Source organism: Leishmania major, chromosome 35 (assembly GCF_000002725.2).
Source record: "Leishmania major strain Friedlin complete genome, chromosome 35".
Classification (NCBI taxonomy): domain Eukaryota; phylum Euglenozoa; class Kinetoplastea; order Trypanosomatida; family Trypanosomatidae; genus Leishmania; species Leishmania major.
Genome location: NC_007284.2, coordinates 1,165,677 through 1,176,614, shown reverse-complemented (window position 1 = coordinate 1,176,614; position 10,938 = coordinate 1,165,677). Strand labels below are relative to the sequence as shown.

The 10,938-nt window shown below is 57.4% G+C and overlaps 4 protein-coding genes across 4 annotated transcripts; all 4 read left to right on the top strand.

Annotated features, from left to right (window-relative positions):
- Positions 1-454: 454 nt before the first annotated feature.
- LMJF_35_2860 (conserved hypothetical protein) lies at positions 455-910 on the top strand (the record flags this gene model as incomplete). The annotated part of the gene is made up of 1 exon (XM_003722632.1): positions 455-910. The coding sequence occupies one exon, from the start codon at positions 455-457 to the stop codon at positions 908-910; it is 456 nt and encodes a 151-aa protein (XP_003722680.1).
- A 1,468-nt stretch (positions 911-2,378) lies between these two features.
- Positions 2,379-4,046, top strand: LMJF_35_2850 (conserved hypothetical protein; the record flags this gene model as incomplete). The annotated part of the gene is made up of 1 exon (XM_003722631.1): positions 2,379-4,046. The coding sequence occupies one exon, from the start codon at positions 2,379-2,381 to the stop codon at positions 4,044-4,046; it is 1,668 nt and encodes a 555-aa protein (XP_003722679.1).
- A 1,867-nt stretch (positions 4,047-5,913) lies between these two features.
- LMJF_35_2840 (putative aminotransferase) lies at positions 5,914-7,281 on the top strand (the record flags this gene model as incomplete). The annotated part of the gene is made up of 1 exon (XM_003722630.1): positions 5,914-7,281. One exon carries the CDS (start codon positions 5,914-5,916, stop codon positions 7,279-7,281), a length of 1,368 nt encoding a protein of 455 aa, XP_003722678.1.
- Positions 7,282-7,686: 405 nt separating this feature from the next.
- On the top strand, positions 7,687-9,429 carry LMJF_35_2830 (conserved hypothetical protein; the record flags this gene model as incomplete). The annotated part of the gene is made up of 1 exon (XM_003722629.1): positions 7,687-9,429. The coding sequence occupies one exon, from the start codon at positions 7,687-7,689 to the stop codon at positions 9,427-9,429; it is 1,743 nt and encodes a 580-aa protein (XP_003722677.1).
- Positions 9,430-10,938: the final 1,509 nt, after the last annotated feature.

The window sequence follows — 10,938 nt, the reverse complement described above, 5'->3', positions numbered from 1 at the left end:
TTGCTTTTCAAGCTTGCTTTTACTGTTCTGGTAGGAGCGGCGCCACACTCGAAATCTTCTGGGATCTACAAAGACCGTGTACTAGAGGTGCACATGGCCGCTTCGTTTTCTCGATGGAGCGCGTTTACTCACTGGGCGCATATGCGCCAGTCAATGCCTGCTGTGCGTGTCTGCACTCGGTTGGTCCCTGCTTTCGGTGCTGCTAAACCGTCGTTGATGTCGGCAATGCCACATGCCCAGCGATCATTCTCTCGCCTTTATACCGCCTGCCTGATCCTCTGTCTTGCTCTCTTGGCACGCTTAACATCACCACACACACACAATATATATATATATATATTTGCCGCCTCACCAACCACGTATTTTGCGCGGATGCGAGGTGCTCTTGTTACACACGGAGAGTGAGCACAGAAGACCGAATTCACTGCTCTATTAGCCGCGCCTCTTCACAAACATGACGAAGCTAGTGCGAAAGCTGAAGCAGATGGCCAAGAAGCGGGCACATCGCAAGACAGTTCAGAAGCGAAAGGTAGAGCGTGCGCAGCGCGAGCTGGAGCGCCGCAGTGAGCAGCAATCCGAGAAGCTGGAAGACGAAGTTGACCGCGAGATTGCGCGGCTGAATGGAGAACTAGAGAAGGAAGCTGGCGCACGCACTGGTGTGAGCGGCCCTGACATGGATGAGGCGGCGACGAACGTGGTGGTGAAGCGGGCAGTGCGCATTATTGGTGACCTCATCCTTGACGCCCCTGTGACGAAGAAGAAGCAGCTGACGCGCAAGCAGGCGAAGCGCAAGGAGAAGATGGTGGAGCGTGGGCTGGCAGTGAACGACAGCCTCTCCAAAAAGTGGGACCGCAAGAAGCTCTGTGTCAAGCTACGCGCGCAAATCCGAAACGAGGATTTGCACAACTGACGAGGAAAAAGGAGGAGGCAAAGGGGAGTATCAAATCGCACGTGTGTGTGTATCTGTGCGTCGGTGTGGAGCATCTCATCTTTCGGCGGTCGGATTTGGTGAGCGGGGACGGCGGCGCATTGCTGTTCCGTCCGTTTTCTGCGACAACGCAACTGGTGTGGCATGAGAAGGAACGTTCTCGGTAAGCTCTGCTGGCGGTCGTACCCGTTCGTTTCTTGGCGCGAGGCTCTCTCACCTCCATGTCCTCCTCCCGCGACGTATGTAGGAGGGGATGGCTTTTCAACTTGCATGATGTGAGAGTGTTCTTCGTGACACCGATCTTACTCGCGACGAGGCGGCTAAGCTACTTGTAACAAACTTCCCTCGCCACAAAACTATTTGATCGGTGCTCTCTGCCTCGCCCGAATGCACGCGGGGTGCTTGTTGCTCGACCACAAAAATGACCACTGCGGATGACGTCAGCCACCGCTGCCAGCTGCAGAGCGGAGGCGCCGGCGTACTCGGAACGAATACACAACCGGTTCAGTTAAGCTTCTGGAAGCGCGCCGATGACGCGAGATGCTCTCCCTACTCTCACGGCTGTGTCGTGACGACGGGGGCGGGGTTACGTGGCCGCGCCAGCTCTTGTTTTTTTCCCGTGCTGCTTGCCTAGCGAGGCTCTGCTCCTCCGTGTTTCCGGCAACGCCGCAGATATGTCGTGTCGTACTGCTCTTCGCCATCACAAACTCTTTTTTCGGCTGTTTCATTCCTTCTTATTCCTTGTGCTGTCGTTTTGGGCGAGGGGGGCCTCCCAGTGCGTGCAAGTGCCGTTGTAGATTGCACAGACGAATCGTTACCGCCTCAGCCGGCGACTGTCCTTCTGCGGTTGCTTGCGCTTCCTGGGCACGCTGCTCACGTAAGCCGCCAACACTACCCATCCATACCCCGCCAGCTGTGAGGAAGAATTAGGCCTTGCTGTGACGTCCACACAGGCGCGGTAGCATCACTCCCGCGAGAAGACACACTCACCCACCCGCACCAACGCGGTCGCAGCGCATCAACCCTCGCACCACGACGACTTCGGCCTTCCCTTGTTACATGTTTCTTTGTCCCGTTAACTCTTTGAAATCTCTCGCTGCTGCTTTGCTGTCCTCATCGAAGGAGGAGATAACACAAGCAACGCGTGCCGTTTGCCGAAAGGTCGTGGTGCCGCGCCTGCTGTCAGCGCCGTTTCTCGTTTCGCGTGTTGTGTGTATGCGTGTGCGCAAAGGCTGCGCTGCGCTTGTCTGCGGTGGTGGTGGTGGTGTTCAACATCGCATTTTGTTGTTCCCGGCTCACTTTTTTCAATAACCGCTGGACAGCGTGCCGTAATTCATCCTGTACTACGGTCTCTCTCTCTCTCTCTTTAGTCGTGTCTTCCTTTCCCGAATCATCTACGCCGCGTGTTCCTTGAATGGAGTGCTACGCAGCACCAGAGCCGACGGACCTAATGGCTTCTGCACCACATGTGCCTACGGCTACATCTCCCCTAGCAGCGGCTACGGCGACGGGCTTCGACGAGGATGACGTCCTCTCGCAACCTGGAGGTGCCCATGCACCCGCGGCTCTGGAGCTGACGATGCAGGCGCTGTTCGGTCCCATCTTCCAGGTGGAAGAACGTGGCCGAGCCGCAGCGAAGGATCCGGCTCTCATTGATACACAGTCCATCCTGCACGACCTCTTTGGTGGTGCCATCCGCGAAGATGATGTGCACCTCTTTCAAGACGAGCGCCATAGTGTTGAGGTGCTTGCACGAGAGATGAAAATGAACAAAGATGTGCTGGTGTATGAGGAGGGTGCGCGATACTTCGGCAGCGCCGGCGCCGACGTGCTGCGCGCTGATCATAACGTCCCTTTTACGCTTCTCGAGAGCTCGCTGCCAGAGCGCTGGGACGAGAAGCGGGAGAGGGCGGCGGCGCCGTCCTGGCTGCTGGACATGCCGGTCATCTTTCCGAACCGACAGACGCTGCACGCCGACCCGCGCCCTTGCGACCCGTCTACGTGTGCATACTTGGAGAGCAACAAGTTCATGCTCTACACGCCGACCAACGTGCTCCGGTGGAGTGTCAGCGATAAGGGGGTCTCGAGCAATAGCCGCATCGTGCGCTGGAGCGATGGCTCCATGACGATGCACGTCGGCAACGACGTGCTGACGTTGCTGCCCTCGCAAGAGTCCACACTGAATCTACTCGGCGAGACGCTGGAAGTGGGCAAGGCAGGGATGGAAATCGATGCTGTGATTGCCTCCACGGTGCCAGAGAAGCATCTCACCGCGCGCCTCGGGGAGGCGGCCTCTATCGAGGCTGCCCTCGCGCAGGAGCGCCGCCAGCGCAAATTGGAGAACCGCCACCGCAACTTGCCATATGCGGACTTTTCTATGCCGCCAATCGACTGGGCTCGTCCGCGCAAGGGACGCAGCATCCACGAAGAGTTTGTACGCGAGGAATACGAAATGCGCGAGCGGGAAATGAAGCGGCGCATCAAGGACGGCCGGCCGATGACACTGGCGGAGCAGCTGCAGCTAGAGGCACGACTTCAGGATCATGTCACCACTGCCTCGGCGGAGCAGCTGCAGGCGGAGCGCGAGGATCAGCTGCGTCGGGCGGCCCTCAAAGCGGCACAGCGTGCGGAGAACCGCAGTCAGAAGCGGAATCGGTTTGACCGAGATCTCGACCTGCACGGTGCCACCGATAGCGGGCATGGCATGGGGGGTGACCCGTTCCTGCGGGACAAGGAGGACGACGGGCGCGACAGCGATGAGGACGTCAGCGATGTCGACTCATTTGAGCAGCAGTTGGCGGACATGTACGCGCGAAACAACGCAGCCGACGCTACGGCAAAGCCCGTTGAAAAAAAGCTCAAATCCGAGCGAGGTAACTCTCGATATGACGGCTTAGCGGCGGCACTTCGGTCTCTGCTGACGCAAATTCCCATGAACGCCGAGGCGTTCGCCTCTGTGGACGGCACACTCACCTTCATTAGCATGAATGACACCCCAGAAGACGTAGTAAGGTCGGAGGTGCCGAAAATGCTCGCCGAGGTGGCGGCAGAGCTGCCGACGGTGAACACACAGCGAGTGAAAGAGGAGATCGCCGCCCTCTTTCCTGGTGAGCTGTGAGAGGAGTCTGCTGTGCAAGCTGATGAGGCGGCGAGATGAATGATGCAGAACTCTGCATGTCCGGCTCCTTCGTCCCGTCCGCCTTTCGTCTAACGATAATGGTCTTCGGCACTTTGGACATATTTCCTCCCGACATGTTGTGCACCGCTTCTCCGATCTCTTTTCAGCCGTTCTCAACTTTGTTCCCGACCCGCTGGCTTCTCCTTTTCGTGTGTGTGTGTGTGTGTGTTTACGTGTACGTGTACGTGTCTGTGTGTGTCTGTGTGTGTTTGTGAATGGGAGTAGGTGGAGACCCGTCAGCCGCCTACCCTGCTGCTCCGCGCACACGTGCATGGTCTGTGGCGACAATGGTCACAGGCACTCGGCAAACTGTGTCGTCCGAGTGTTTCTGGCTGTGCGTGATGCAAGAGCGCGAGAAAACATGCCTGAGCACCTTCGACGAGATCCGTGGCGTGGAAACGGATACCTCAAGAAGCGCGTATGTAAAGGGCAGCCAAGGATAAGTGTCACTGGCGGCAGCCGTATATATATGTGTGTGTGTGTGTAGTATGTGCATGCGCACGGGCTCTGGCTGGTACCCACTGTTCTCTCTGCTGCATGTTGCATCAGTGCAGGTGCGCCCTATGGAACGGGTGGGTGGGGCCACGCGTGCCCTTCGTTGTTGTTGCTCATCCCCCTCTTTAGCTGGTGTTGTTCAAGGAACAAACAAACAAGAGGTGAGGAAAAGGTGCACTGTTTGAATCAGATGGACTCCGCACTGTTTTCTCCTTTTATATTTTGTGTGTGTGTGTGTGTGTGCAAACATCACCGGAGTCGAGAAGAGGAAACCCCGAAAGTTGGCTCATCTCTCTCTCTGTCTGTCTTTTTCTCCCTTGCCTTGTTTCTTCTTCCATCTGCGGACTCTCGTCTCGTGCTGACAAGCGAAGAGTGTTGCCCAACTCAATGATTATATATATATATATATATATATATTGGTTGTTCTTGTCTCTGCCATACCACCCAGCTAACGAGCTGATAATGTTTGTTTCCAGTGGTGATTTTGTGTCTGTGTGTGTGTGTGTCTAGAGATTGTGTATTGGTGCGTCTTTCATTGTGTGGTGTCTGATCAGGTGCCATTGTTGGATTTTGTCGTCGTCCTCCGTGGCCTGTTCCCCGCACACTTCTCCTTTCTTCTTTTCCCAGGCTCTATGATCTGTTAAGCGGGCGTGCTAGAGAGGAATGCAGATGGAAAAGACCTACAGCGAAGCAGGATCAGGGAGACACATGAGTGTAGAGAGAAGCAGAATGTCGCAGTCGTGTGCATCACGTCTCTTCGAAACGAGCGAGAGCAGCTGAGCAGCTGTTACACGATGCATGCAGACATACGTCAACGAGAGGCGGCGCGACAGGCTGGGTAAAGGCTTCCGTATTTCTTTTTTCCTTTGTTTTTGTTTCTGGCTAGTCACAATCTCGCTAGAGGGTGCGTGGCATCATGCGTGACTGATTTCTTGTCGTGCGCGACCTCATGTCCCCCGTCTGCATTGATGTGTGAGTCAATGGCGGCTCTCTCGCGCGCGAAGCCGGCGTCCTGCACTCCTCGTGTACGTCACGGAAACAGCAACTGCGACACAAGCCGTGACAGAAGTTTCGCTCGTCTGGAGCCTGCTTCATATGTCTTGTCGTGATGTGCGCTCGCTATCTCTCCTTCCTGCTACTCTCTGTGTCTCTGCGCGAACTGCTAATGGCGCAGTGTGTGCGTGACAGTTACAAGGACGTCACACAAGACAGTGGCACAAGTGCAGTACCCAAAGTCCTTACGCGCCTGTCGTTTTTTTTTTTTTGTGTGTGGTGTGTGTGTGTGTGTGGGGGGGGGGGGTTATCCGCACTCATGTGTAACGCTCACGGGCCTCCCCTGAAAAAGCGCAAGCCGCAGCCTCTGCCGCCGACGGCGTCGCTGCCCATCTACCTCGACTACAACGCTACTACCCCGCTCTGCGAGGAGGCTTGGCAGGAAATTTGTCGCGTGCGCAAGGCGTGGGGTAATCCCAGCTCAACGCACCCGTACGGTCTAGCGGCAAAGTACGAGCTAGAAGAGGCACGCAAGAAGGTGCAAAAGGCGCTGCACGCGCTCTCATCGGAGTCCATCATCTTCACTTCTGGCGGAACCGAAAGCAACAACCTCGCCATTATTGGCGGCTTGCTCGCCCTCCGTCAACGGCAGCCCAGCAGACGCTATGTCGTCTCCTCCAACGTGGAGCATCCTGCCGTGGCAGAGGTGCTAAAGTCTATCGCGGGCAGCGACCTAGGGACCGGTGGAGCAGCCAGCATCACCGACGGCGCCGAGGCGGCGTCGGGCACGACAATAGAGACAGTACGCGCCGAAGTGAACCCTCAAACGGGTCGCCTGGATGCATCGACGCTGCGGGCGATCCTGGAAAGTCTCCCTGGCGGTCCCGAGTCCGTCGCCCTCGTTTCCATCATGTTTGCGAACAACGAGATTGGAGCCGTCAACGATATCAAGGAGCTGTGCCGCGTAACGAAGGAGCTCTGCGGGGCGGCGTGTCTTTTTCACAGCGACGGCGCCCAGGCTTTGGGGAAGGTGCCGGTGGATGTGCAGGACACAAACGTCGACCTCCTTTCCGTCTGCGGACACAAATTCCACGGCCCGAAAGGTGTTGGCGCGCTGTACATCAAACCCGGTGTGACGGTCCACAACATCCTCTTCGGCGCTGGTCATGAGCGCAGCATCCGGCCTGGCACGGAGAACGTGCTTCTCGCAGCGGGTATTGCTGAGGCGCTGCTGTTCGCGTGCAATAATATGGACCGCTTTTCAACTGTGATGCGAGACACCCGTGATGAACTGCTGCGCGTGCTCACGGTGGAGCTGGCGGCGTACGACATGGGCCTCGTCGTCAACGGCGCCATCGCTGTTACTCTGCCAAACACGCTCAACTGCGCGCTTTTCAGGCGGGTGCCGAACAGGAAAACGGGCTCGCCCGTCACCTATATATCAGCGCAGCGGCTGATCCTCTCCGCCGCGGATGAGGTGTGCATCTCGGCAGGCTCCGCTTGCCACTCCACGGCTGAGGGAGCCGAGATCCTCGTCTCTGATCCGCTCAAGGCGGTTCAGGCGAATGCGGATCGAGCGATCGGCACCCTGCGCATCTCCACTGGGCGCACCACGACCATGGACGAAGTGCGACGAGCGGGTAGGATAATCGCGCGGCGGGCGGCGCAGCAGTTCGAGGAGTGCTGATAGCACTCTCTCTCTGTCTCCCTCCCACGGCTATTTGTCCTCTGAATCTCCGACGCTGTGTGTAACGCTTCCCACAGAACGGCGGTGGCGATTTGCTAGTGGAGAGAGTGCGCCGGTGAAAAGACACCTCTCGTGTCCGTGGCGCGTAACGAACAAAAAGAACACCTTCTGCAGCTTCAACGACGGAGACGCGCATCCTTACAGGCGACACGCGCCATGGTGTCGTCCAGTTGAGCGCAAAGCGGCTCGCCACTTTCAAGCGCGAGAGGCGGGCTTTGCCCCTTCCGTTTTCCTGAGACGCGTCAGCGCTCCCTATGACGGCGGCCCTCTTTTGCGGCACGTGTACGGGTTGACGTATGGCAAGAATGAGCATGACGCAGAAGAGCTCCACATTCCCCAGATCTGATGCTCTCTTTGTTCGCTTTCCCATTTCTATGGGCAGATGCGCGCGCGCACGTGTGTGTGTGTGTGTATGTGTCCTGCATGAGCTCTGTGTTGTTCTGTGGTATTCCACACAGCCAACCGAACGCGTGGGAGGTGCACCAGGCGCCTCCGGCGACAGCCTTGAAGAGTCATCATGACAGTCCTCATTTCTCTCTCGAGGTGCACGAGCTAAAATTCTACGCAGACATCTACAATGAACACCATACATGCTGCTGGCCGCGGCTAGTGCTCGACGCCCACCTCGGCAAATCTGCGGAGGAGGTAGCTCACGCTCAGGCGGCTGTCACCGCGGCTGAAAACGTGAAGCAGACATTTTTCGGACCAAGCGCGGCGGCCGCAGACGCCGCCAAGGCTTCTTTGTCGCTGTACACGAACCATATGGCTGAGGTAATGGAGCAGTTGTATATGACGCAACAGGAAAAGGTGCCCCGCGCAGCGTATGCGCGTCGCGCGCTATTTCACCAAGGAGTTCCACCCGTGCTGCGCTGCCACGAGCACAGTGACTCCTTCGCCTACGTGCTGAGTGGACAGCTCCGACTGTTTCACAGCTGCCGACTCAGGACCTCGGTAAGTGATCACCAATTTGATGGGCGTGAAAGTCGCTGTTCGCATGGGCCTACCGCTGATGACCTCGCGCGCGATGTGTTTCCTCTGGTGCTTATAATGGCTCCTGGGGATGACTGTGCCCTGTACGTCGACGCCGAGCCGCCCGTGGCCTCCGCAGCGACTCAGTGGCGCGCGAAGCCTCTCGTTCTGGCACTGGAGTCGGTGGAGCCTGTGGGCTCGCCTTCTCTCGATGAAAGTGGGGTGGAACACGAGGTGTGGTGCGGTGCCTATGCACCGTTCACGTGGATCTGCAACCCGTTTGGGAACCAGAAGGTTTCTGTGCTGATCAAGTCCACCGCTGCGATGCGTCGCATGCCGCGGACGCAGAAGCACGATACGGCGAAATCAGCTGCGTCCACGCAAAAAGCAATAGCTCGACAAATCGAGTCGCCAGACACAACGGCACCGGCGTCGCTACAGCCACTGCAGCTTTCTTTCATTGTGCACGCGTCGCAGTACGCGTGTGAGGCTGCGAAGGAGCGAATCGTGCGGGCATTGGCATCCAGCGACGTGTACAATCTTCATGTGACGAAATGCATGCGCTTCGGCCTCGGCGGAGCGGACTTTTACAAGCGTGCTGTGCTGGGTGCGGATGAGGAGGCGCTCTCACATGCGCGAAGCCGGCGACCTGCCCAGCTGATGCGGCTTCTGGACGACAAGCTGGAGCTTGTGGCGGACGCGACGTCGCGGGTGACGAAGCCAGAAGAGAGACTGCATAGCTCCTTCGCCGACGGGGCTTCCAGGGAGTCTGTGGGGTCACCTTCGTTGAAGGTGCCTCGGCACGAAGGTGATGGCGAGCCTCCGTCATCGGCGGCGGATGCAGAGTGCTCGTTGCCTCGCTTGGTTCCTTCCGTGGCAGCGTATCCTATTGCTCAGCTCTGCACGAGGAGGCCGATCGAGCGGGAATGGTGCCGACTTCCGAAGTCGATCACGCTCGCTTCCGTCCTGCCGGGGCCGACAGGCATCACCCCATCGCACAGCGGCTGGCCGCTGCGTGTGCTACCTCACGCGAGCGAGGGCTCCGGTCCTGTTGTGGAGCTGTCTTCACTCGCAACTCTACAGGACCTAGCGGCGGCATTGCGCAGTGTGTCGCCATGATGCACTGTGCACCGCACACCGTTTGTGGCTGTGCTTCGTTGGAGAGCGCAGGACGTCCCTCGTGTTCGCCGCCCCAACTCACCTCCTCGTCTACCCTCCCCGCGTTTGTCAATTTTAGGGCGCTTGCAGCTGTCAAAGCCCATTATCGGCATTCGAAAAAAAAAAGAGCAGCGAGGGAGTCAACTGTGCGCGCGTGGGAGGAGACATCGCGAACGTGTACACGGTGCACTTCCACTGTTGTGAACAGTGTCAAAGAGTGGGGGCTGCGCCGCACTGGACGGTGCGTTCGTGCCTCGACTAGGGGATTCCGGTTCTGCGGTGCACTCCAGCGAACGCTGTCGTACAGGCCTTCTCTTTCCCCTCTGTTTTCCCGCGTTGATACATGTACCGCTTCTCTTCTTTTAAATCGAATGCGACCCCCCTTGGAGGTCTGCCGTGCTGAGTCGATTCCATTCGCTCTCATCATCATCGCCATCATTACGAGCATCGCCCTGAAGAACCTAGTAAACGTTCGTGTTGCACGTGAGAGCGTTTTTCGGGTGTAGCGCGCACCTGCGCACCTCTCTCACGTTGGCGTCGCGTTTCTCAATTGCACATCAGACCCCTTTGTCGTCCACGCTTTCGTTTTACTGTGCTGTCGGTGTACAGACGCATACCCACATACACGTGCATATGCCACACTCACTCATCGAGCGCCCACAGATCTTGCATCGCGCACAACAAAAGAACATCAAACATCTCCACAGGCGCATCAAAAGATTCTCGGAATCACGTACACGGTCGAATGCATTCACCCTAAGTGTACGCTGATGCACCTGCAGCCCCTCTCCCGAGAAGGATCGAAACGCTCTGCTCGGCTGGCGCACATCAAGGCGCAGACGAAAGCGTCACACCGTTTCCCTTCACGCAAACAGAGCAAGTGCACGGTTCTCCTTTGCAGTCCCACACATTGTTTTGCTCTCGAGTGGTCGGCGTGATCGTTTTCCTTCGCTGTTCTTTCAGTTGCCGCTCCTCTCTGTGCTCCACCTCTTCCCCCGGTGCCCTTTCGCCCACGTGCACCTGTATACGGTTGTGTGGGCGTGTGTCGCTCTTCGACGCTGCCTTCGTTTTGTTGCTGTTGTGTTCTCCCCTCCCCGATTCGTCTGTTCACTAGTCCGCTTGCTTCGATTTTGGCCGCGTTCTGCTCTGCTCTGCGACACAGCTCTGTTCCGTTCCGTTTCTCTTTGCCTTCTCGGTGAAGGGGAGTGGAGAGGGATCGGGTCTCACCTCTCTGTGTCCCTGCAGCTGAGAGTTGCTTCATTTCTTTGCTCTCGTTTAGTTTTTTTTTTCATTATTGGGGCGGTATGGCAGTGGTGCTCTTCTCAGTTCAACGCCTCTCTTGCACCGCGTATTACCTCGTCTACCATTTCTCTTCACGCTTCCTCTCTCTCTCTCTCTCTCTTCCTCGTTGGTTTCGAAGCCAGTCGTAGTGGACTGCTGCTCCTACTTCTGCTTTTATACCGAGGTGTT